General features: G+C 28.6%; 2 protein-coding genes across 4 annotated transcripts in view; both read left to right on the plus strand.

The window, feature by feature from the left end:
- Positions 1-1,661, plus strand: part of LOC142325739 (adenylate kinase 7-like) — an 85,455-nt gene extending 83,794 nt beyond the window's left edge. Inside the window, exon 20 of the mRNA XM_075367773.1 lies at positions 1,488-1,661. Within this exon, the coding sequence (XP_075223888.1) occupies positions 1,488-1,661 (174 nt within the window). The remainder of the gene's footprint in view (positions 1-1,487) is intronic.
- Positions 1,662-5,518: 3,857 nt separating this feature from the next.
- The window catches only part of Snap25 (Synaptosomal-associated protein 25kDa), a 372,827-nt gene continuing 350,544 nt past the window's right edge, over positions 5,519-27,801 (plus strand). The window contains exon 1 of one of the 3 annotated variants that reach the window (XM_075365355.1): positions 5,519-5,682. The gene's annotated coding sequence lies outside the window, so the exon portion shown is untranslated. The remainder of the gene's footprint in view (positions 5,683-27,801) is intronic. The other 2 variants (XM_075365356.1, XM_075365353.1) reach the window with 2 other exon arrangements.

Below are 27,801 nucleotides of genomic sequence, written 5' to 3' on the forward strand. Positions count from 1 at the left end.
TAGATCAGTGCCATTAGTCTAAAAAAAACATGAATGAATCTAGTAAAAAGATTGTCTGTGGGATTTCCATTTGGTACCTTCATCAGAGGAAACAAAACAAGTCCATTACTTAATAACTATTCTATTACATTCAGCTGCCCTTTTTAAGTACACACACTGTGCCTAACTGTAAATTTGAAGAGTTCTGCAATAAATATCAGTTAAACTGCATTATTACTGCAAATAATTCTTTAACACTTTAACAATGAAACTATACCAAATTTTGAATGTTTCACATTACTGCATATTGTCTGTTCTTGTATACATCCCCCTGTGGGTAAATTACAATGCGATTTTCTTCATCCATGGGCAAACCAAAATGTATCTGTGATTTCCACATAACCTTCATGAAGTATCCATCAGCAATCTTGTCTTCCAGTTTCCATTAACAATTCTTGTATTCCCTGGCCAATGAATAAATTTTCCCCAGCCTGTCAACACTTGAACAACAAACAGTCCATGACTACCCCCTTTAAATAATCTCTGAGAAGTGATTGGAAGTAGATGGTGTGTAAACTTACTAATCGGAGCATTTTCCCAACTTTCCTGTCAAGCTTTTATAAATTCACTGCTTTTATAATTCTTGTAGTTATTATCTACATGCTAACTTTAATAGATAATGAATAATAGTAAAATGAAATGAAATGTAAATATGTGGATAATAGTCAATGAAATGTAGCCATTAGCAGAAATAACAAGTTTTCATGCCAGGTTTATTAGGGAAAGTGAAAAATAAAGTGCTTTCCTGTTGCAAAATTTTCTGTCATATAGTTGCACATCAATGTACCAAGTCCAATAAAATGTAAATGATATCAAGTTCTAAAAGTAATACCACTCACTCTGTTCATTACAGGAATTGATTGTACAGTAATAATTTTTGCTCTCATTAGAAGCAACTCTGATTCCTTGAACTTCAGATGCTTTAAATGGATCAGAAGCACAAAAAATTGGAACAGATAAAACATAAATTAATATAACCTTATAATATCGTAAGATATTAATATAACTTTATAACCTTATTAATATAACTCTGTAGAAAAAAGTAGGTTCTATTGAAGGTTAAATATACTAAAGAAGCTTTCTCAGCAGCATAACTATGTGGTGAATCAATTGTAATTCATCTGAATTTTCATGGCTTGGTATACCGGTGTGTTCTGCAGAATATTAGATATAAATTTAGACAGTGGGAACCCAGTTCACTTCTCACTTCTGCTCTAATGAGTATTGGTTGGGTTACTGGTTATTCTTCAGAATGGCTGTGTACTTTTCAAAAGTGGCTTGTCTGTCAGGTCACTTTACAATCTGGCATTTAATTGAATCAAAACTCATCCTTCCTTCTAATAAGTAAAACTTATTGATATATATATTAACTCTTTCAAGCATATAACATCTTATAATAAAATCTTGTTCTTGTATTCAATTATTAATATTATTTTGTTTATTCATAGGCTGAATATTTATTTAAAGAGAATCCAAAAGGTAGAATGTTTGTTGAAAATAGAGAAGAACCTTCAGAAGTAAAGAAAATGCTAAATATGTTATTTGACTTTAAAGAATATCTTCAGCGTGTATCATATTACTCTGATATTAGTGAAGTTTTGAATGAAAGTTCTCAGATTTGATTCCATGCACATTAATTATTTATTTCATTCATTTTTTAATGAAGTTTTTTTATAATTAAATGAAGTATTAAATTAAGATACTAAATTTATACTGTATATATTCGGTATGCATATGATTCTGTACATACTATATAATGAATATGAACAACATAGTTATTTAAGTATCTGGTGTTAAGAAGTTAATTAAATAATCTGAATTTTTATTATAAATGAAAAATTAAAGTATTATTATATGATGCTGTAATCAAGTTATTTATTTAATTTAACTTCACTATTTGTCATTATGATCAAAATTTTGTAATCAAATTTTAACCCATTTCCTGGGTTTAAAATTGGTTGACAATGCAATATGATGCAAAAATATTTGCCAGAAACTAATTTCTTTCAGTTACTTAATATATTTGATAAATTATGAGAGTACAAAAACAGCGTGTTAGCTTGAACAGCAAATTAGCTTCAATGTTGCTTATGTTCATTGAGTTGTCAATTGTCAAGCAGTAGCAATCTTAGACAGACAACCTTTTTTTTAATTAAATGCTTGATAGCTTTAGAAAGAGATAGATTTTAAAAAGTATTTACACATAAACATAATGTAAATCCTGTAAATAACAGATTAGGAACATCATCATTTAATTTTTGAATGTGTGTACTACCTAAGATTGGTGGCAATCTATTGCTCATACATTGTTTGTCTTGTGGGGGGGGTATAGAATATGTACAACAGGTTTAAGATTATGCAAGTAAATTGTAAAGCAAAACAAAAATATTTATTATGAGTAACATCTTTTTGCAAGAAAGAAGGGCTGAAATAGTTATAAAAGTTTAACAGGTTCTAAGTAAGTTAATGATTTCTTTATTGATGATTCATTCTGAATTTTTTTCTTTTTTAATTATTTTTTAAAATTTTAATTCACATCTTCATTACCGCAATTTGTCAAACATGGAGTTTCTTCATTTGTACCAGATCATTCTTAGTAGGGTCTGGGTTTTTACATTCTTAGAATAAGTTCACCTTCCATCCCTTTTCATTATCCTTCTTTTTTCTCCCTCATCATCAGTTCTTTGGGTGCAGATCTACCTTACCAGGTTCTAATTGCTGATGGTACCAGGACCTGAGAGCCCAATGCATTCTTGGCGTATGGTAGACGTGTTGCCTCTGGTGTGACTTAATCTCAGGAATTTATTACTTAACTGGTGGATGCACAACAATCCTAATTGCTGAAATGCCATTGAGATTAAACTCAGCCTCTTAAATTCCCTCCTGAATAATACTGTTATTTATCCTGTAATATAAAAAACACCTAATTACAAATTTATGAATATTCTAAAAATAAAACCAAGCCAGAAAAATTAAACCCAGAATTATGATTATTATAATTATAATAATAGTGATGTAGTAGTATTTTTGCCTTTCATCTGAATGTTCTGGATTTGAATTGGTCTTGGTTATTTTTTTTATGCTACAAAGTTCACCTTTTATTAAAAAAGATATGGTAGTTTTAACTAGGTATTAACTTTTAGTTGTAGGCCAAATAAAATAATTATTATTATTATAACATAAATGCATTGTGTGAATTTTAGTAATACTAAGAACACCTATTATTCAGATATTCAGTATGAAATTATTTCTTGCCTAACTCATATTAAAAGTTTTTAAATCTACTAATGTAATCATAATTAAAAATAAAATAATTAATTAAAATCAGATTTTTTTTGTTATTCCTTGTATTGTTGCTTTTCATCTGAAGATTTTAATTCCTGTTGGTACTGCGATAATTATTGTTGCTGAGGTTTTCTGCAGTAGTATTACTAAGTAAAAGTCTCTTTCAAAATTTTATGAACTGATTATCATAACAATAATATATTGCAATAACTCATGATTTAGAATTGACTTATATCTCATTTAAATATTACACTATTACTGGAATATTTTAAAGAGTCGTTTAAGGATAATTGTCTGTCTCAGAAAATAAAATTTCTTTTAGACAGCGATATTTGCAACTCCTAGTTGCAAAGATCTCACCTATGTCTGGATGTGAAATGCATTAATAAACAGATAACCATATTTTTTGGTAGTCAGGTGGCACAGTCTCAAAATTCAGCCCAGTCTCTGTAATGGTTTGGAGTTACCATTATACACTTTAGATCTTTTATCTCTCAATGATGTAAAATTACAGTAGGTATATAGCTAGTCCAGAGTTGATAATAGTGATTATAGCTGATGTTTTGCCTATGAAAGCTACAAATATATTGTCAGTTTTAAATCTGCGTGTGAGGTTAGCAAAACTCAACAAAAATTCAGTTTCATATTCAGAAATCTCTTAATTTTTCTAATTACATACTTAACTAAATATACTAGTCCTAAAAAAAATCATAAGTTTCCTGGCAGAAGATGATATATTGAGGTCTCCATTAAAAATTGTTGGACTTCATACAGAAGAATCTGTATTAGTTTTGCCAACCAACAAGAAAGTTAAGCATCTTTTCCTAGAATGTTCCTTATTCAAAAGAAATTTGATTTTTGGTGTTTCCTTCAATCTGGATTTAGGATCTGTATTTCTAAGTCAAGCTCTGCTTTTTTATAAAAGAGCTGAAATTGTTCTATGCTTAGAAAAGATATACAAAGAGCATTTTAGACTGAGGTGTTTTAATTCAATTTACATTTCATTTATTTATTGGCTGGTCTAAAATACACCACCTTAGATGATTCTGTTCTATTTTCAGTAAAAATTTGATTGAGAACTCAAAAAATCACACAAGCTGTAACTTTGAGACAAATAACTGTCACAATTATTATAATTGTCTTCATCTGGGAATTAATTCTTTGACTGCAGGCTGTTCTAGTGTATTGCATGCACTAGTTTAAAAATGTCTTAATTTTTTAAATAATATCATTGTACTATTAATTACTTTTGGAAAAGTAAACAGAAAATATTATTGCTCTTGTGACACAGATGTTTTCAAAATGTTACAAAATCAAATATAAAAAAAAGTTATTTTTTTACATAAAAATTTTTTTAGGTGGTTAAATATTTATAATCAGATAAATGGAAACAAAATAACCTATAGCGACTAAATAATGATCTTCATTTACAGTGATAACTTGCAAAACTATAACAAAAAGTAACAGACAAAAAAAAACAAAATGTAAGCTTTGGTGTAAAATCAAGACCATTAAATCATCTTTAAAAATATATACAATCAAATATGACCAAAATGTTAATTATAGTAACAATAAACCAGCTTTTCACTTCATCCAGAATTAGTCTAATAACGGCTTAGATGTTTTTCTGATTTGCTTTCATATTTTCTAGTAACATTACAATTGCAGAACAATTTTTTTTAATGTTCTTTACTTGTTGGTTAAAAGATAAAACAAACCTTCAATGTTCTCTGAAAATCTTTCAGGGAAAACATTTTCCTGACATTTTTGAAAACAAAAAAGTTCTTATAGTACTTTGTAAAAAAATACATTAAATAATAAAATAAAATTGTGAAGTTTAAATATCTTGATAGTATTTTTTAATTACTTTATATAACAGTACAAAAACATTTTTCAGATACAGTATTCTTTTTGAATGTTTTCCTCTATTCGAAAAAATGACCCCAAGATTAAGGGTGAAATTTTGGTCAGGTTAGCCTCCATCTTAAATTTAGGGTTAATTTATCAAAATAACTGTTTTTGATTCATATCGTTTGAAAAATAAAACTAAAATTATTTAATCGCTGTCATCACGACATAAAAATCAGTAATGCTGAAATATTTCATTAGGTAAAGATTATCAAAATATCTTTGTAGAAGTAGGGAAATTTAAAGGTTTTGTGTTGCATCTCTGTTATACAGATGACAGAATATTGAATGGGATTATTGTTCACAGCTGATCCTTATTTTGACATCGTGTTCGGCAGTATTAAAATTAATTATATTATTTGTGTTAAAAATTTTCCTGTTCTAGTGATTTTGAAGTATTTGCAGATATTCGTCTTCTGTTATCTGTAAATATATATAACCTCGTTACCGGTGAGTTATTTTTTTTAAATCTCTTTTACTTTTTTAGAAATGTAATTTCGTAAATAACGTTTAAATGTTGATTTTTTTTCAATTACGCGATTTTTATTTGGATTTTCTATAGTAATGTATATGTTTAGTAATTTTCTGTTTTAGATTATGACTGAATGCAATCTATGCAGAATTTGATAATGAGAATGTATTAAAGTGTAATAATTGTATTAAGATTGATGGAGTTATGAAACTATATCTTATTTAACAACGGTTCGTAAGATATTAATTAGATTAAAAAAAACTGAATGGAGAATATTTTTTATAACTAATTTGAAGGGTCACGTTTTATGATTTTTTTAAGAACTAAATATCATATCTATTTACTTTTACCATAATTAAAAATGTGAAAAAATAATTACATTCATCGATAATGGAAAGCTATTTTGAACAGAGTTTCTTTTTATGTATTTTAAAAATTTTTCATTTAAAATTTCTGCATTTATGCACTTTCATGTCATTTCAGAATTGAGTTTTTTCAATATTTTTTTTTATGAATTGCCTTTTCCTAATGTAAGCATTTTAATTTTAGCCATAATTAAGTATGTTTATGAAAATCTGTTGTTTTGATTTTAATACAATTAATTATAAAATATTTTTTTTTTGCTAGATAGGTTATGTGAGGTTAGTTTTTATAAATCAAAAGAACTTTATCATCACTAGTTTCACAGATTTTGTGGCCTCATTGTTGGGATGTGTAATTTTAATTTTTATATTTAAATTAAATTTTACTTTTGTATGATTGCTTTGTGAAAATTGTGAAGATTTTGAATTTAGTCATCATGTAAATGCAATCTATGGTACATTAGTACATATTGTTTGTGTTTGTTTTTATTGGTATAGTTCATTCATTGATTTCAAATATTAACATATAATTCTTCACATATAACATATTTCCTAAACTTAACTTATCTCAATACCAGTTTAAAATTAAGATTACTGTAATATTGATATTGTAAGTTAATTATGCAGTCAAATTATTGTATTGCTATATATTCTAGTTTAAAATATCATTTTATGTTTTTCTTCTAGTTAACTTATTATATTATTTCCCATCTTTAAAAAAAATAACCATTTTATCATGTAATTTTGCCCTGTTGTAATATAACATGATGGTGAACTGATTTAAATTTTGTTTTTTCATATGTTTTAAATACCATAAAACAGGTAAAGTTACATTGATATTGATGTCTGTGTGGTCATATTACAATCTTAACTTGTGTAAACGAAATGAATTTTTTTACTTAAATGTCAGATTTAGGTATAAGAAATTTAATTTTTTAAGCATTTAGATTTACATAATTCTAAGTGTGCAAGGATGTACACAGATTATTAGATAAATTTGTAATTAAAATCTTAGCGTGTAATAGTGTAAAACCTTTCACAATTTTTTCCTTTAACCGTGACTTGTTAATTTCACCTAGTTTTTCACAGATTTCTTTTTACCTCAACTTTCAGGTCTTTTTATCGCATTGTTATAAAACTTGTTTTTTTTTTACATAAAATTATTCAGGTTCAGCTTTAATACTTGATAAAATTTATTTATTAGTTTTGTATGTCATTGTTTTGTATTGTGTTTTCATGTATACCTGTGACACTTTATTTCTTCAGGTAACTTGGGGACCGAAGTTATAAAGATAAGAATATTTATGCAACTGTTTTATATTAAATTCATTCTGAAAGATAAAAAACTTTAATCTCCTTTATTTCTTAAATTATAATTAAATAATACTATCTACTAGTTCTTAACTTGTTATATTGTTAAATAGTTATTCTTATATTGTTAAAATACTGAATTTAAAAATAAGAGAGATTTCTTTTGCTAAAATTGTGATTGTATTATTGTCGTATCTTAAATAAGGTAAGGTCTAATTCATAAATTACTAATTTTTTTTTTTTGAGGGGGTAATTGAGCTCAATTCTATTTTAAAAAAATTACACAGTTTATGAATTAGTTACATTAAGTTAATGTATTTACATACCATTTAGTTCCATTTGTGTAACATACCGTTTTATATAGATTAGTTTTTGAAATTCACGTGACGTATTATTCAAGTGCAGTATATGATCCAAAAGGGTTTAATAAACATATCCCTGTGCATTACTAGAATGAACATCCAAAATGGCAGGAAACATGCTTTGTTATTCATGAACGCATTTTTTACAAAGTTATTTGTATGTATTACATTTCTTAAAATTATTTCTACCAGAAACAATTATATATAAATGAATAAGCAAAGGGTGGGTGCATGTGTGCGTGCGTACCGAATTTTCTAAAATACCCAAAAATAGGTCTAATGAAAGTGAGATTGGTATCGAAAGTCAGAGTCTTCCCAAACAAAAACAGTGATTGGGATGCTAGAACATCACTGCTTTGATTCTGCTATATGGTTACTTGCATTTCCTGTCGTGGTCAATTTTTTTTTTATATTATGTTTTTTAGTCAAGTAACCAGAAGCAGGTGCAGAAGTCACATTGCACATATAGTAACACTGTCAGTGGCTGTGTTGGTTTAGCCTTTTTTTAAACTCAGAATTTTCAAAAATCCTTCCTTTTAAGAAGAACATGCATACAAATTCTATCTTAAGTAATTTTTGCTGTGAGTTGATTATGAATTGCTCAAAATATGTTCTAATATAAATGTATATGAATTTAACTCTCATTCAAATTTCTGTTAACTTAGTATTTTCTCTTCTTTGAGTTTCCTGTACAGTATAATTTAAAAATTAAACATTCCAAATGTAGCTGTTTCTTGTTTATTCTGAATGAAATTGTCAATATTTGAAGAGTAGCCTGCAGTGTATGTTCAGCATTAATATTTGTGAAAGAATTCTCACAAGATTGCCTATTGTGTGTAGTTGCAAATTAAAGATCAGCTATAAATGTTGAAAATACATATACCTGAGCAAGATTCTTATGTTTAGATGTTGGAGGTATTTTTATAGCCTTGGCAGAAATGAGAAAGATGTTATACTGCTACACCAATTTCGGCAACAAAAAATTTGGGAAATCTTTCTACCTTAACTTAATGAAAGTCTCGAGATTGAGATTTAACAATGGCACTAAAAGACTAATTTCATAGTGATTTTCTTGAATACATTTGATTTTTTCTTAATATTAGTTCTCTCGTTAAAATGATATTATGTTTATTCTCTTTAATGTCATTTACACGTTTATTTCTTATTTTTAACTTTTTTATATTTTAATAATTTTTTTCTATATTTAATATGAGTTTTCTGATTTGTAATTAAATTAATTGCACTGAGTTACATCCTTTCAGTCTGATTTTTATGTTTGCATTTACCAGTACTCAAACTTTTATAATTCAAATTTTCTCTTAGCCTCAGATTTTTTCTCATGAATATTGTTAATATCAAAATAATATTGCAGTTAAAATATCAGTATTTTTTGTGCATTGTGGAAACTTCCCTAACATTGAAAGTGTTTTCCATCCAATTCAAAATGTAATTCATGTATGAATATCTTATAAAAAAACTATTATTTTCTGTTATAAAAGGGAGTCGAGATATTCCTCAAAGCCTTATAGCTTGTACAAAATATCCTAGATTAGTCTACCCAAATCTGTATCTTTAATAAAGTTTACTTCCTGAAAGATTAACCCTGTAGATTTAAAAAATTTTCTTCTGAAGGACTTCACATTCAAGGATAATGTGTTTTGCAGTCTTAGGAAAAATGATGCAAACTCCACCTAAGACATTGTTTCATTGTATACCCATCATCAATAACTCTGAAATGGCCTTTCAACATTTACAAATTTTGGAACCTTTTCAAGATGTCTCAAGGCAACCAGATGAAGAAATTTGATAGGGGTTTGTAAGATTTGTAGATTAATCTTCCTTAGACCCACTATACTTATAGCTGCAATTGTGTGCTCATGATGGGTTCACTTAAAACTGCAGTCCAGTTTGTCAAAGTCCAATGGTCAGGTTCAGTAGTTGGAAAGTGTGTCCCTTCCTTTGCAAGCACATCATCTTTGTCTTTGTAGCAAAAAAAAAAAAATAGATTTTTAACAATAACCAATGCTTTTACACTAAAATTGCATTTCAGTTGATCAATAAAAAAACAAAAAAAATAATAAAAATGTATTTTAAATTAATTTATTTTAAAACAATTTTGAAAAGATGAAGCTCTTATATATTTATGAATGACTTTATTTTCTTCACACACACACACACACACACACACATTTTATATTTTATATATATATATATGTTTTGTTACTTGTCATTTGACTGCAAATTAGTGTTTGGATAATGCCACTTACTTACCTAATAAGCAGTGTCACTGCTGTTAATTTAACTGATATATGGCAATTAAAGTATTATGTATTTGCCTTTTAGTGTTTATTACAACCATATGCTTTAAAATTTACTACACCTTGACATGTAAGCATAATGAAACAATTGATTCATTCTGGAACTATTTACTATCTAGAACCTGATGCCCATGTTTTTTTAATAGTTCATCAAAATGGTATTTTATTTGTGAGTCTGTGTGATTTAATTATAATTATTTTATTATAATTATATTGCTCTATAAAACTAATATTATTCTTTTTTAAGCAATTAATCATGCCTCTTTTCCTGTCATTTAAATAGAGGCTTCTCTAAAAGTGAATTGTGGTATGGCGCATTATCGATAACAACAACTGACTGAGTGGAAGACTAGAATTAATTTTTCAGATGCCCACTTCATGAAATTGTTTTTGATGCTGTAATGATAACCACAACTTTTCAACTCATTTTCCAAGTTAACATCGTGACAGAATGAGCCCCATTTCTTGTCCAATGTGGATTGTTGTTAACCAATCACCTTTATTAATCGGCACTTTTACTCCTGAACCACTGTCATGTGATCAAGATTTTGTCATTAAAAAACATTTAAAAGTACACTCAAAGTACATTTAAAAGTATACTCTTCATCCAAATAAACAATCAAAGAATTAGCTTTTCTGCAATCAATGTTTTTTCTTAAATTTTGTATCTTCTTCCACCGGATGTCTTATTTCTCATCAAATTTTCCTATTATTATCAGTTTTACACCACTTAAACCCTAATTCTTTCAGGATTGCTGCTAGTGTAGTTCTAGAAATTTTAAATTGAATACTCTTGAAGTTTTTCATGTAATTTATTTAATGTAGACATTTCATTAAGTTTTGTGTGAAACTCGTTAACTGTTCTTACAATGCCTTGATCAAAACTGTCTAATCCACTAACTGGTTTTGAATATTGTTTATAATTTTTTGTTGTATTGATTGAGCACAATCGATTTAGATGTAAGAAGATCCTGCTTTTCTTTTCCGAGTTTTTGAACTTGTAATCTTGAAATGCCACAAGCTGCAGTGGTCCGTTCTTCACATTTTTGAATGCATATCATTGTTTGTTATTTTATAATTTTTTACCTTTGTTGCATCATTTTTCAAAAAATCGTATACACTATTAACAATTTCATGAGCTTGACTGTGGAGCTTTTTATTCTTTATTATGAATTTAAATTCCGCCATTGCGAAAAAATTTCATTAACGAAGATCTCAAAAAAACATTCAAATTCATTAATACGTGCAAAACATTAACTAACATGCCACATGTTATAGAAGATACCATTCTTACCAGGACACACCAAGAATATGAACTAAATCAGTTTATTGAAAATGAAAAGTAAACATTAGTATTGAATATTAGTGAACAATGCGATACAGAAATTACTTAGCTATTCTATGAATATGTATAAAATGACTAAGCTATTAATAATTTATTGTAATTTGTAGAGGTATAGACCTAATATTTAATGATGATGTATACCCATTACAACAAGTGGGTGTAAGCGTAGCTCAAATGAAATATTTTGATAACCTTTATTTGTATAAAGTGATCATTCATTTTATGACTTTCTTGATAGAGGAAAGTGTAATAATAACAAGTATAAACTATTTGTTTTTATACTGCGTACAGTAAGAAATATTTGTAAGTACGCTAAATATTTTTAAAGAAATTTTTGTCTTGAAATTAAACAAAATTAATAAATTAAATTGTGGAAAGAATTTCTGCTATTTATGAAAATAGTTAAACTCACTGTATTGCAGAATACTTAGTTTCTGAATGAGCCTAATATTTATGATAAAAGAGTAAAATAATTCCCTGCGCAGTGACTGTCTCTGCCTTACGCAAGAGCTTTTATTTTATATTTTACTATTTTATACTTATACTAATTTTTAGGTTTTATTTTATATTCTTCCTACACCCCATGTATGTATATATATATATATATATATATATTAAGTTTTTTATTCAGCCAAATTTGTATTCTTTAGTGTCCATAAACAGTATTAAAACAAGTAAAATAATTTTTTTTTTAATTTTATGAACTGACCTCCATGGTGGGGAGCCATTCCTTTCATTCAGAAGGTTTGGTGTTTTAATTCAGTTAGAATTTTTACTCATTACATTTATTTATAAAATTAATTTTCTTTCTTTATTTACTGTTTTATCAGAATGATATAATAAAATATAATTTAAAATATTAAAATTATAGAGATATGTTTACAAGATTTATATAAGTTTATCACGAAAAGGTAGTTTAACAATAGTATAATTATAATAAATGAATAAAAGTTTAATTAAATTCTAAACGAAAGAAAACACGTTCTAATAAAGCAAATTTCATGTTCTAATTTCTGCAAAAGTACTAAACGTACAGAAAAAAAAAACAAAAACAATAAGTGAGAAAATCAATGTAATAAATTAGGATGCAATTTGCTAAACTATGTATTAACTAGTATTCTGTAACGTTTTCCGAGCTTAAGTTTTAAACTTTGCAATTGTTTGATGTATTTTTAGAGGTGTGTATGTTTTCACGGTTAGATGGGTTTGAGTAGGTGGGTTAGATCACTGTAGATGGACCATTTGAGTCAGTTGACTTGTTTTTTTCTGGGGATCATTTACAATTAATGCCTTATGTATATGTTTCACTAGACAATAATTGTAGTTAGTGATCTGATTTCTTTTTTAATAGTGCTAAATTACTGCATTAAGCCTGCATTAGAATTTGATTTTTCTTATTGAAGAATATATATTAATTTAAATTGATGCATGTATGCAACAAACAATTAATATTTCTCTCCTGTAGAAAAAAACGTGATGTGTTTCATGTAGATGATTGTTTTAATTATGTGAGAAAAATGTAATTCTTAATGATGATTCATGAATAAAAATACTTTGGGATTGTCTTCTTTTATATTGTTATATTAAAAAATTATCAGTAAAATCTTATTGTAATATATAATTGGGATTAATCTCAGGAAATATTTTAATTATCTTTACTTAATTTGTTTGTACTTTACTTAAGTAACATCCTTTAGTTTATAAATTAGTGATTTTATTTTATTGTGCTGTTTTTTTTCTTTATTATTTATCCTTGTTATTTTATTAATTTATGTTAATTTTTATTCTACTTTAACTTTTGTAAATGACCTCGTAATATCAATTTTTAAGTAATTGAGCTGATTTCAGATTCCAATTTATTCTGTAAATTTAGAAACTTATAAATAATTTGAAAGATTGTAAAAATGTATAACTTTGTAAAAGATCATTAAAGAAATTTTACTAGTCTAGATTTTCCCTCAAAAGCAAGAAAGTAATGAACGATTTTTGTCAAGAAGGAATGTATTGTATACATTCCATCTCGTTATTAGGAGAATGTATATGTGTGTATGTACATATATAGATTTAAGTGTGTGTATATATATATATATATATATATATATACTTAAATCTAAAAATGGTAAGAAAAAGAACAAAAGCTAACTAATTATTTCCCTGTTTATATTGTCAGGACCGAGAACTTTCATTCTTAAGTCTCTCAGAATGATCATCAAATCTGTGAAATTAATTCCATCCTTCTTTGGATCTTTATATGCCAATAAAATACTCAGATATTGAAGTAATATTAGTTTAAAGAGGGACTTATCCTCTGTTTCATCATGAAAGTGTAGTACACATATATTATAATTTGTTTTAATTTATGTATTTCCCCGATATTAGTTATTTGTGTTGTGCCTGCAGAATGAAATATTTCCATATTGTCCAGAAGTATATTCATTTTATTATTGAAGAAATAATTGACATTACTTAAAAGTAGGATACAAAAAATAGAAAAGATTATAAGTAGAACTAAATTCCAATTATAAGATACATACTTAGATCTACTTTTAATGTGCAGTTTTTATATTTTTTCAAACATTTAAAAATACAAATGTAGTTGCCAAATTATATCACCTTAATTTTTTATAGAATTTGATATGGTTAGAAGGTCCATTCTCGCTCGGGAATTGGAAATGAAAGGGATCTTGTCTCCAGTGCAAAACCGATATAAAAGTAACATTATTGTCAAACACCATTTAAGTTACTAGTCGTCTGTCATTTAGATATCAATAATAATTAGATTTTGGTTATAAAATAATTATATTTCAAGGAATTTATGGCACCTTTACACAGCTTTCTATTATACAAGGCATAGAGGAGAGGACACTGTGTTAAACTATAATGGCTGTGCCAAATGTAATGTTTGGTTCAGTATTGGATTTTAATTAGTCAACAGGCTAATCAAATTGAGAATGATGAATTACAATTTTTATTTAGCATGGTCGGTCACTGACTGGCAGCTATATGGCTGACTTTGTGGAAAGATTAGTTTTAATTACTCCAGCCATAATGATATCTGAGAAGCCAGCAGTAGTATCTGAAACATGTTCATCAGTTAAATGAAGAGTGACTTCCACCAATTTATTTGAAATACCAGACAAAGGAAAACATAAAGGTGCTGAAAAGTGCTAAACAAATCAATATTTTGATTTGAAACTGGAATTGTTTAATTCCAGCCCCTCTGAATGAGGGGATATATATATATATTTATTTATTTAATTTATTGTATTGCCAGGTATTCTTCTTGTAAACAGTTCTTATCTGAGAGGTAACTGCTAAGCAAAATAACTAAAAGTTATTCAAAATAAAAAAATTCAAATCATAATAACCGAATTTCTTTCCTGTGAATATTTTTTTTTACTAAAATCCTTCTCAAGCTTTTGACAATCACAAAACAACTGTTTACATGAATGGGAGATTGAAGTCTCCCTTTAAATAAAAAATATTCTGATGCATTACTTAGAATTGTATTTATTTTAATTTAAATATCTTGACATTTTTTTTGTTTAAGTACATGTTAAATCTGAAATGAGAGTATATCATAAAAATATTTTGACGATCGTGGCGGAGTGGTAACTTGTCGGCTTTCATCCAAAGATCATCCTGGGTTCAAATCCCGGTCAGGCATGGCATTTTTCATACGCCACAAAATTAAGATTTCTTATTTCCAAGCACAATCTTCGAGCTTGGTGAATTACAGAGTTTATAAAGTGAATTAATCATTTTAAAAAAAAATAGTTTGAAAACACCTTTTTCAAAATAAAAAAACTAATGTTTCAAATTTTTTTTGTAACGTTGAGCTTAGATTCATCTTTTGTGAATAAATCACTAAAGTGTTTTCTCAGGAAGGTGGTTTGAGCCTCCTTTATTGTTAAATATATTTACAGCATATTACAAGTGTTACAAACTTAGCACTTTTTAAAGTGTTATGGCTTTTATATTTGCCTTAATGTTTTTTTTCTGTAAAGCGTTCTGAGCTAATAAATTATAAAAAAATGTTATGTTGAGTGAAGAGTTCCTCTCTCAAAGTAGATATATATTTGCCTGTTAGGCAGTAACAGTTGGTATAGATATATGTTTGCCTGTTAGGCAGTAACAGTTGGTACCGATCAATACTGGATTAAAAGGCAGAACATTTTTATAGTCTTAATTGATGTTTAGTTTGTTGCCTTTCCATGGAAGAATTTCTTTACCGGTAATTATAAATTATATGCATTGGTAATCTGATATATATATATAAATATAAAAAACAGTATGTCGTGACTCATAATGAATGCCCAGCAAAAACTACAGAAGATAAATTGATGAAAATTTGTATAACTGTTCTTCCGGTGTAAGTGCACACTAAGAAAGGATTTTTTTTTTAAATTCCAAGTTTAAAAGGTTAAAATGGAGTAACAGTGAAATTTACTTTTTTGAATTTTTCTGTTACAATTGAAGATATCAACATGTGTGTAATCATCATGTGAATATCTAGAAACCAATTTCTAGATCTTTGGAAATTTGATCTTGAAACGTGGGGAAAAAAGTAAAAAATGTTGAACAATGATAACAAATTTTCCCCATTTCCGCCTATATTAAACGAGATATTCATTTTATCTGGCATTGCAAATATTCTTAAGATACTCAACACAATCACTGCCACTGTTACTGCGTGTGCGACAGGACGCGCGACTTGTTGCGCGTCCATTTTTTTTTCGCGCGTCCATCATTTTTCGGTTAGTTGACTAAAAAAAATTCAAACGAAAAATAAATGAGTAACGAAGTACGGTGACTTGCTCATAGGGTTTGACGGATTATGCTGAGAACCACAAAATAATTCTTTACCTGTACGAGGGATTTATCAGTCAAGCATGTGGATAATAAACACAGTAAGAGTTCATATGCCGGAAGAGCGACCGAAGTGAGCCCTGACTCGTGTTATAAAATTAAAAATAGGTGTGGTGATTATAATCCGCATTAATAATTTGAAATACAAAACAATATTAAATTAATATGTTAGTATGCTAAATGTATGAAATACGAGGGTCGTTCTGAAAGTTCTACACCTGACAGAAAACAAGATTTTTCTGAATTTTTTTTATTTTTCTACGTAGTCATCTTCAATTGATACATTTAGACCGACGACTTTCACTATTTTATATGCGATTTTGACCATCTCAGAAAAATTAGCAGGTGTCTCAGCACGATTTCATCAGTTGAAGTTACTTTTCGTCCAGAAAGCCATTTCTTCAGGTTTGTGAAGAAGTGATCGCTGGTTGTCAAATCCTTTCAAAGAGTAGGTCACTGAGTTTTGCACTAACAACCCGAGACGTGTGTTCAGGCGCGTTATCATGGAGAAAGAGCAATTTATTTTTGGCCAGATACGGGCTTTTAGTTGAAATATTATGTTAAGTTACATGAAAACAGTTCTCTTGTCTGGTTTGGTTGGCTGTTTTTTTATATATTTTTTTTTAAATAAGCGCCTATTATTTTTAACAAAATTGCAAAATCATTAATATAAATACAAGATAAAAACTATTACTTAAGAATTTTGCATTATGTTAAACCCCTTTCTAGTTCTTCAATTATTTATTTTTAAGGCAATTTTTTAGAACTTCTTTCTTGCCAAGTTATTCCCTAATATATGTAAGTACATCGTGGGGCTAACCTTCCAAATTATTTTTTTTTAAGGTAATATTTGAAAACTCATTTATTCAGTCAATCAGGACTCGTACAATTCAAAATTTGAATCCGGTTAAAAGCTAATAAAACTTTTGAAAATTGTCTGCAAACATGAACTAAGAGTTACTGAACGTTTACAGAAAAATTTATATAATTTTATGAAAAAAAAATTTCTGTTTCACTGATAGTGTATTCGGTATTATTAGTTCCTCTTTTCTGTATAATTTTAAATAACTAGCTCTACCCGCCACGCTTCGCTGTGGCACATTGTGGTTGCATGGATGAGAAATGAGAAACAAAACAAAGCATACGTTTCATAAAAGTTTAATTTTGCAATACTTGTGGATATACAATATTTTTTGTTTTTTCACTGTCTGGCTCTCTGGTTTGCCGACTCGGGAACACGCAACATACAGTTGCCCATGTGAGAAGCAATCCGCATCTAAATCTAAACCACACAATTCTAAAGATTGACCTTGAGCTTTATTGATTGTGATTGCAAATGCCAATCGAATTGGCAATCTTTTAAATTAAAATGGTGTATCGGTCGGGATTATGGGTATTCGAGGAATGAGGACATCTTCACCTTTGAAAGGCCCCGTTAAAATCGTTGCTTCCACTACGTTATTCATCAATTTCTTAACTGCAAGTCGCATGCCGTTGCAGAGTGTTTTGGCTGATTAATATTCCGCAACAGGATAATTGTCATTTTTTTATCGAACCGTTGCTAGAATCAATCTAATGAGGAATATTTTCCCAGTTCCTCCTGGCGCATCCAAGAAGAAGGTCCCCCCAATTCCGTCATTTATCATTTGCATTATGCGATCATAAATGCCTTTCTGTTCACGCGTTAATTTGGGAATGTTTGATTGGACATATGACTGAAGATCACCAATGTTGTAACTCTGTTGACGGTGTAAATCCACATCAAATGAGCAATCGCAGCTTGGGTGGGTACTGGCATTCACAATTGACTAAGAAATTTATTTGCAATGGCTAAGCACTTGTCTTCAATATTTATCAATGCTTCGTTGTAAATGCCTTCTGTAAATTCCATGGTCATATTGGTATTTTCTAGGCGTACTCTATGCAAAATATCCTCAGCCATATGCGATCGATATCTTTCCCATAACTCTGTGGGAGATGAAGGGAAGCAAGCGGTCAATATAATTGCGAATAATGCGCGAATTTGGTTTGGATGTGCAGTGTTGCACGTGTCATTAATACATATATCCCACTGTTGGTTATTTTTATAAAAATAAATTAAACCAAAATAAAAATATAAAAAACTTAATACATCAAAAAACAAAAAAACAAAAGGAATCTTTTTTTTTTGTTAATAAACAATGTAATTGGGAACAGGTATTGTTTCAGTGTGACTGCAGTTGTCGTTAGCTAGTATGGCGAGTGTTCCCCTCGCTTCCGGCAGATGGCGCGGTCACTGGTACACAGCTGACCGTTAAAAAAACTGTTTTCTCGCGGTCACGGGTATGTGACTGATGTGAACAATAGATAAAAACAATCTTTGATGCGAGTTATATATCGTGCTAAAATTTGAGCTCAATCGGTGCAGAACATTTTGTGTTTTTGAAGCGTACACAAACGAACTTAACATTTTTATATATAAAGATTTGTGGGCTGCGAAAAAACACATCATTTTAAATGCTTACAAAAGCAGAGTAATGCTTACAAATTACAGAATAATCAAACGGCGTTGATTTCAGATGTTAATAAACTGCTAACGTAAGTAGAAGTAGTGCTGCTTCAGTGTACAACGTGATTCTCGAGTATGAATCTACTAATGAATTACGGTCTCCAAAGAAAACAAAACCCCGCAGGTCAATTGAGAAAAAGGTGAGATTTTGATAAAAACGCGATTCGTAAAAAAATTACACGAATTTGAATTACTTAGAAGTAGTTTAGCGGTGTATTATGTCCTTTGGAAGAGAATTCGGTTATTGTCTTCGACAACGCTTCTTATCATTAAACGAAAAGAATTCCAGCCGTGTTATAGAAAAACAATGGTATCAAAATGTGGCTTAGTTCAAAAGGAATAATTTTTGAAGAGGTTTAAGTTAATGTTCAATCATTGCAAATGGTTTCGTGTATTAAAAGTAATTATAGTCCGTATAAAATTGGTTTGACACAACGCCGTATTGGTAAGTCGTGTTTTTATTCGCCTCCTAACGAATATGGTGCCGAGTGGTAACGTCTCGGACTTTAATTTGGTGGTTCCGAGTTGGAATCCCGGTCAGGCATGGCATTTTCATACGCTATAAATCATTCATATCATCATCTGAAGCAATGCATAACGGTGGTTTCGGAGGTTAGAAAAAAAAAACGTATACTGTGTGGTTTCAGTGTTACTATTTGTTAATTTTGTTCTTTTTTTTTACATAGCAAAGAACGCTAACTGACCAAAAAACGATTGTTTGGTCATATATATGTAAAAAATAACCTAACAAAGGATTTTTTGGTCATTATGTAGGGATATTATTTTCTGTGTATTTGCAATCTATCTAGGCTATAAGAATATGGGTGTTTTAATTTATTTACTGTTAGTCATCCTTCTTGGTGGCTTTTCTTTTTGTTTTGGTGTTTTTTTTAAATTTTTTAATAAAATACGGATGTTTTAGCTGTTAAATATAATTCAAAGAAATTTTTTACTTAATGAGTTGTGATTTTGTTTACATTGGCAACGGCCATACGGGCTGTTTGTGATTGGTCGTTGTTTTTGACAGCGGCCATCTTGCATTGATCTGATTGGTTTTCCTTTGTTTACATTTCCATCTCATTTATTAGCCTCTTATTTATTAAAAAACTGTACAAATTAAAAATAGATAGATTTATTAAAAATAGATTAAAACAATCTTTGATGCGGGTTTTATATAATCGTGCTAAAATTTGAGCTCAATCGGTGCAGAACATTTTGAGATTTTGAAGCCGTACACAAACGAACTTAACATTTTTATATACATAGATTGATATCCAAAAAAGTAAAATTATAACATTTTATGGTTTTTTGATTTTTATAGTTCTGACATTTCTGAACTGTCCTCTGTGTGTAAGACTTACGATTTTTCAAACTAAATGTCTTGTAAGATTTTTTTCTAAATTAAACCTCGACATAAGACTTTTTATTTTTTAAATTAAACCTTGATAAAAGACTTAATTTGTTTTTAAATCGAACATTGACATAAGACTTACTTTAAATTGAGATGGCAGCCCACCTCCCATAATCACTTAATCAAAAACCCTTCACTGTCGTTATGGGTCCATCATTTCTTTTTTTGTTTTCTTTTACTTAAATTGTATTAAATTTTGTCAATTTGTAAATACCTTTTTATGTTATAATCCCGTCAGATGCGTACAGGTTTTTTGTTTTACTTTCTTCTTGATTTTTGTAAAAATCTATACTTCTTGTTTTTACAGCAGATTAATTTTTTTTATAGAGTTTATTATTCGATTTTTTAGTTTACTTTTGCATTCAAACGTTTTGATAATTTCTTTGGAAGAGTCTTTAATGTTTTGATGTAATTACTTTATTTTTTAATAAAGCTTTTCTTTGTTTAAATGAATCTGTACAAGTTTTACTAGTTCTGCAAAAAAAAAAATTGTTCTATCAGAAATTCTAATAGAAATGTTATTAAAATACTATGACAGTGGTTAAGTTTCGTTAATACAGTTTTAGCTATGAAAATGATTGGAATATAGATGGAGGTCTCGGGAGATGTTGGGCAAACTTAAGGGACTGATTCAGGATATTAAAATAAACAAAAATGTTCATGTGAACAAATGCCCTATCTCGCTTCATTTTCCTTTTATCCGTTATTTGTGTTTTTGCCGACTTTTCGAAGAAAAGTACGGTATACTTTGTCGCATGCTGGGAGTGGGAGGTGAAAATGAAAATTATTTACGTTTTGAGGTATGAAGAATACAAAAATACTATTCACTTAAATCTCCAACACTACTTCATCATTTTTTTTTTGTCTTTAGTCATTTAGTCATTTGACTGGTTTGATGCAGCTCTCCAAGATTCCCTACCTAGTGCTAGTCGTTTCATTTCAGTATACCCCCTACATCCTACATCCCCAACAATTTGTTTTACATACTCCAAACGTGGCCTGCCTACACAATTTTTCCCTTCTACCTGTCCTTCCAATATTAAAGCGACTATTCCAGGATACCTTACTATGTGGCCTATAAGTCTGTCTCTTCTTTTAACTATATTTTTCCAAATGCTTCTTTCTTCATCTATTTGCCGCAATACCTCTTCATTTGTCACTTTATCCACCCATCTGATTTTTAACATTCTCCTATAGCACCACATTTCAAAAGCTTCTAATCTTTTCTTCTCAGGTACTCGTCCAAGCTTCACTTCCATATAAAGCGACACTCCTAACATATACTTTCAAAAATTTTTTCCTGACATTTAAATTAATTTTTGATGTTAACAAATTATATTTCTGACTGAAGGCTCGTTTCGCTTGTGCTATTCGGCATTTTATATCGCTCCTGCTTCGTCCATCTTTAGTAATTCTACTTCCCAAATAACAAAATTCTTCTACCTCCATAATCTTTTCTCCTCCTATTTTCACATTCATTGGTCCATCTTTGTTATTTCTAATACATTTCATTACTTTTGTTTTGTATTTGTTTATTTTCATGCGATAGTTCTTGCGTAGGACTTCATCTATGCCATTCATTGTTTCTTCTAAATCCTTTTTACTCTGGGCTAGAATTACTATATTATCAGCAAATTGTAGCATCTTTATCTTTTCACCTTGTACTGTTACTCCGAATCTAAACTGTTATTTAACATCATTAACTGCTAGTTCCATGTAAAGATTAAAAAGCAACGGGGATAGGGAACATCCTTGTCGGACTCCCTTTCTTATTACGGCTTCTTTCTTATGTTCTTCGATTATTACTGTTGCTGTTTGGTTCCTGTACATGTTAGCAATTGTTCTTCTATCTCTGTATTTGAACCCTACTTGATCAATTTCATTGAAATTTAGATATGCTCTAGTAGTGTATCTGAAGTCTTGCATGTGGAAATTTATTGAAGATTGGTTGAATTATTCTTGAGTTAAGCTCAATTTAAAGTCGAAAAAATTTGAGCGGGGTAAGTTAGAAGGGTGGTTAGGATGCTGCAAGTTGGAACGTCGACGTTTCTTTATCTGCAGTATTGTTGTTACCAATATTGTTCGGCGTATTCAAGTAGCGTTACCTACTTTGAGAATTATTGTGGATACGTGAAAAAGGAAACAACGAAAAGTAGATTTTCATGCACAGAACTCCACAAGAATTTTTTTCTAATAAAAATGTATTTCTTAAGAACGGATTGAGATATTTAAATGAAATTTGCTGTACGTGTACCGGACAACACCTACAAAATAAATAAGTTTGAAAATCTTACCTTTGTTGGCGGCCGTTTAAATTTTTAATCATTAATAGTTTCTTAAATATCATTTTCATCGAATTATGTTTAGTTTTTATTAGATATCTGCCTATTTTGTCCCTGTTTTCACCTAATTAATTGAATTAAAAATATTCAATAATTTCTATTATCATACTTGTTTTTTGTTACTCAATCTCGCAAAAGCTACTGCACTGATTTCCATGAATATCGTTTTATTTTTTTTTTGTAGTGAAAAATTTAGGCTAGTAAAAACACGATATCGTTCGTTAATATTAAAAATGGAAAAATTAGATAATTTTAAAAAAATTATCGTTTAAACGTGTAAATTTCTTCATTCTACGAGTTCTATAACATGGATTTCGTAGATTTTTTTTTCTCTTTTTTTTTAAAAGAAACATAAGATACAAAAAAACCGCTATCATACGTTAATATTTAAAAAAAATCTAATTTGGACACCATATGATTTCCTCGTATGCCTATTAAATTACATATACATATTTTTTTTTTACAATGAGAGGTTAATAATTATTAATAAATCAATATATTTTTAAATTAAAAAAAAAGGTTAAATACGGAAATTAAGTCTGATTCAAACCGAAGGGTTTCCTCTTGTACGATCCAAATATTTTATTAATTAAATATTTCATTTGGCTATATCTGTGGAACCAATGAAAATAAGTACCACTTATGATATGACGTTAATAAGCTCTAAATGAGGGCTGATTACTGCGGTTAAGAAAAAGTCAAAAATTCAATTTTTATTTTTTATTTATACAACTAGATGTACAACAGTCCTTAATCCAAAATTTCCACATTCTCTACGGCTAATCATTTTTGAGTTATGCGAGATACGTTCGTACGTACAGACGTCACGCCGAAACTAGTTAAAATGGATTCAGGGATAATCAAAATGGATATTTCCGTTGAAATCTGAAAACCGAAATTTTTCGCGATCACAGTACTTCGTACAGGGAAGTAAAAAGATAGATTCTTACGTTAAATGTTTAGTTACCAAACAGTATTTATTAATAAGGAGGAACTTTTAAGGAACGTCAGTGTAAAACAGACAAAAAGTTATTTACAGATAAACAATTGGATAGCTGAAAATTTAATAGCTGAATCTAATACCACTGCTTTTTAATTAGTATTTAGGAAAAACAAAAAATAAATACAAAAATTAAGATCCAATACATGCTAAAAAAACAAAGGAAAAAGATTATTAAGTTTAATAATGATGTTTTGAACTTAAAGGTTTACAGCTTGAAGTTCAGTCGACGTTTAAATAATCGAAAATATTAGTTTTTACTACTTTGTACAATGATTGAAAAAAATTTCGGTTTTCAGATTTCAATAAAAATATGGATTTTGACTAGTTTCGGCGTGACGTCTGTACGTACATATCTAGCCCAACTCAAAAACTATTAGCCGTAGAAATGTTGAAATTTTTGATTTAGTACTGTTGTAACATCTACTTGTGCACCTATCCTTTTGATTACAATCGAGTGGACTCGATTGTATCGCTTTTTCTGATACATCATTACAACGAAAAACGTTTTTGTTCGTTTTTGGGGTGATAAAGACAAGAGCGCAGTTGATCATGTGGTTTTTGCGGAATCAGAGAAGGAATTATTGATAGTGTCAAAATATATTACAGAAGAAAGAAAAAGAAAAAGAAAAGAAAAAGAGTTGTTAACCCTTTCGGAAAAGAGTTTTAAAAAAAGAGGAGAGTTAGGAATGGCGATGAACTTTGGAAGTAAAAGTTATGAGAATTTGTAAGAAGATTCCGTTAATATATTGCTGCAAGTAAATATTATAGAACAGTTAGTCATTTTAATATTTAGGAGGTCATTTTAAAATATTTTAATATTTACGAAAGAAGTAAAAGCAAAATACCTCTCTTGGGAAAAAGAGCTTTAGAATAGGTGAAAGACAGTCCGATTGGTGAGAGATTTCGTAAGGAGAAATCATCTCCAGTGAAGCGTCAGAAAGAAGAATAAAAGGAAGGAAAAGAAAACGGAAGAAGAATTGGGATTTTACTGATGTTAGATAGGAAGGAAACTAAAATAGAATTAAGAAATATCCTCAGAACAGAAGAGAATTGAGGACTTTCAGTTGAAGCCTCCTTAAAGATTGATTCAGCAAAGAAAGAAAAACGATATATTTCACGAAATATTTTTCTATTTTGGGTTAGTTAACGTATCCAAAGAAAAATATTTGAGAATGGGAATTCGCAAACTTTACAGAACCTATCTTGTCCATTAGAGGTTTAGTACGTAAACATCCGTCGATTACTTTAGCTTGTTTGATCCCTTACTTACCTTTCTTGTATGTATCTTATGCGCTGTCATTCATAACGAGTTTTGGAAGTGTATGTGATTTTAATTTATTGCAGTAAACTTTCGTTTCTTTAATACCTCATACCTCATTAACAATAAAATTAATTGTGAGAGTATTGTGTCTGTTACCTTTTATTAAATTGAAATAAGTTAAATGTCGGTAAGTATTTTCGAATTCTACCGAAGTGCGTGATAAGCGTATACACGTAGTGAACCGGAAGTATTAAGCAGTTCTAAAGTAACCTACTTCTGTATGCGAATAAAAAAAATGTTTTGAATATATTGTTAAAGTACATAGATTTCGTTATAAGGTAATACTGATAACGAGTACCACGCTCTATTTTACGTACATGTTACGATTAATATTAAATGTTATTAACAGAAATCATATTACGATAATCTACTTTTGCACTCAAGAAATATGTTTAAAAATCATGAACTTGTATCCGATTTAAATTTATGGATGTTTTACATAGAACATTTTAAAGGTTTTAAATGATTATTTCATCTTTAAAAATATAAATTCTTATTACTTTGTCATATTTGTGCTGGGAAATGTCTGTTTGAATACTTTGCAGTAGGAAATGTGAGTTATATTTTGTTATATTTTGTTGTATTATAATTGTTATATTTTAAAATTGTTGCGTGTACCATTTATACAATAGGTCAATAGAATATCTAATTGATATGTTGTTTTTTTTCCAATAATTCTTGCGTGTTCTATGCAGTAAATCGTAGTATTTTGAGCAAAGAAAATTTTGTTTTTAGTTTTTCTATTTTATTTATAACTTATATCTATGCTTAATCATTGAATAATATATGATAATAGTTTATGGTAATGTTATTGATTCAGTTGATTTCATTCGGTTTGAAACTATGAAGTTGGTTGTTAATGGTGTACAATGATAAAAATGGAGTTTTGATATATATATATATATATATATATAAAGAATGAAGCTTATGAAATTTCCTAGGTATTTCCTTTCATTTGACTAATTTAATCCACGTCTCCTCCTCCTCCTTTCTTTCTGTACTGATATTACAACCTCGAAGTGTCTATTACCTCCTACATCCTTAGGTATCTGTTTAATATATTACACTCTTTATCTTTCCTTGCTGATTTGAGCACCTATTTATTTTTTTTAGTAATACCAAAATAATCGATCTTTGAGGTAGTTCAGCCTACCAAACTAATTATTTTTTTATATATTTAGAAAAAAATTGTATATATATATATATATATATATATATATATACAATTTGCTTATTGTATTTAATACAATTATATATAACAATACAATTATATTATATAATATATATATATAATCAAATGTTGAAATTTTGGATTTAGGACTGTTGTAACATCTAGTTGTGCACCTCTCCTTTTGATTGCAATCGACTGGACCAAGTGTCCAAAAAGCCCAAAATTCAAAAAAATTGGATTTTTTGCTTTCAGAACTGCAGTAATAAGCCTTTATTGAGAGCTTTTCAACGATATAGCATTTCATTCGTCCCAGAGTGATAGCCAAATACAATTTTAATTAATGAAATATTTGGATCATACAAGGAGAAGGCACGTCTGTTCGAATCAGATTTCATCTTTTTTTTTTGTTTAATTTTTTTTTTACATTTTTTGTAGTGATGTATTAATAAATATTTTTAATTAACATTGATTTATAATATTATTATATTAATACATATTGATTTACTAAAAAAAAATTACTATAAATAATAAAAAAAAAAAAATTAAAAAATTTCAGAAGTTATTAATGAAATAAAATTTTATGTACTTATCATTTTAAAAAAATGTCTATAATAGGAGTACAAGGAAGTCAAGTAGTGTCCACATCAGATTTTTTACCTTGCCTTCTAAGTAGAATGTAAGAGCTAAAATTTGGTTTCTCTAGTACCGTTTGCTTTTCGTGAAATTTGTTTATATTCTTGTATTTTTATCTTTTTTTTCTTTATTTGTAAACTAACTTATTAGATATTTTACTTATATTTCTATAAAATACCAATTCATTCTGTTTTTTTTTTTTTTTTTTTATAGTGAATATGTTTTTATTCTGTGTTTGTATGTGAGGGACCCCCTCTTCAATATCGTAAATTCTTTATTGAAATTTGTATGTTGTCTACAAGTATATATCGCGTAAAGTAATTTAATGTTATATAATTTATTCCTTCCGCCTAATTCTTGTTTAAATCTTATAAAAATAATAAAATTGTGATTTTTTAAATTATTAATTTATTTTCTCTCGTTTAGTTTAACAGTTAATGATAATAACTGTATACTACCTTGTATAGTCCTATAACGGGGTTTTTTCATTCTTGACTTCTTAACACCAGCGTTTTTCGCCTTTATATATATATATATATAATTTGGAGGTGAAAAACAAAAATGATTTTCAGAGATAAAGGCGAAAAACGTAAAAATCTTATCAGCTTTCTCCTTGATCCATCTATTTATACTGTTACGCTTTCAAAAAAAAAAAAAAAAAAAAAAATGCCCCACGGGGATAATCTCCTAGTTTTCATTTTGTACTGTTATTAAGAATCTAATGAATGAATTAATAGTCGTTATGTTTCTGAGAAATGTAGTTCAAAAATCCAGTTGAGATTTCCATTCTATATTGTATTCTGATATAAAAACGAAATCCTCTGTAACCTAAATTTATTCTACGCTTGTCACAATTTTTTTTATTATTTCACCACGTGCGTCATAAAATTGAAGTTGTGATTATGCATTAATGAATTTCTATCGGTAAAATTTTTCATCTCAGTTAACTCTTACCAAGGTTAAAAAAATTGATTATTCGTTCGTTACTTTATTTTTTTCTTTACAATTTTAAATTAATTTTTTAATTAGAATTTAATTTTCTGATCAAGAGAAAAAATTAATATGGAAATCGTTGGGAAAACCACCTATGTTATTTATTTA

The sequence above is a fragment of the Lycorma delicatula genome, chromosome 5 (assembly GCF_047948215.1).
Source record: "Lycorma delicatula isolate Av1 chromosome 5, ASM4794821v1, whole genome shotgun sequence".
NCBI classification, from domain to species: domain Eukaryota; kingdom Metazoa; phylum Arthropoda; class Insecta; order Hemiptera; family Fulgoridae; genus Lycorma; species Lycorma delicatula.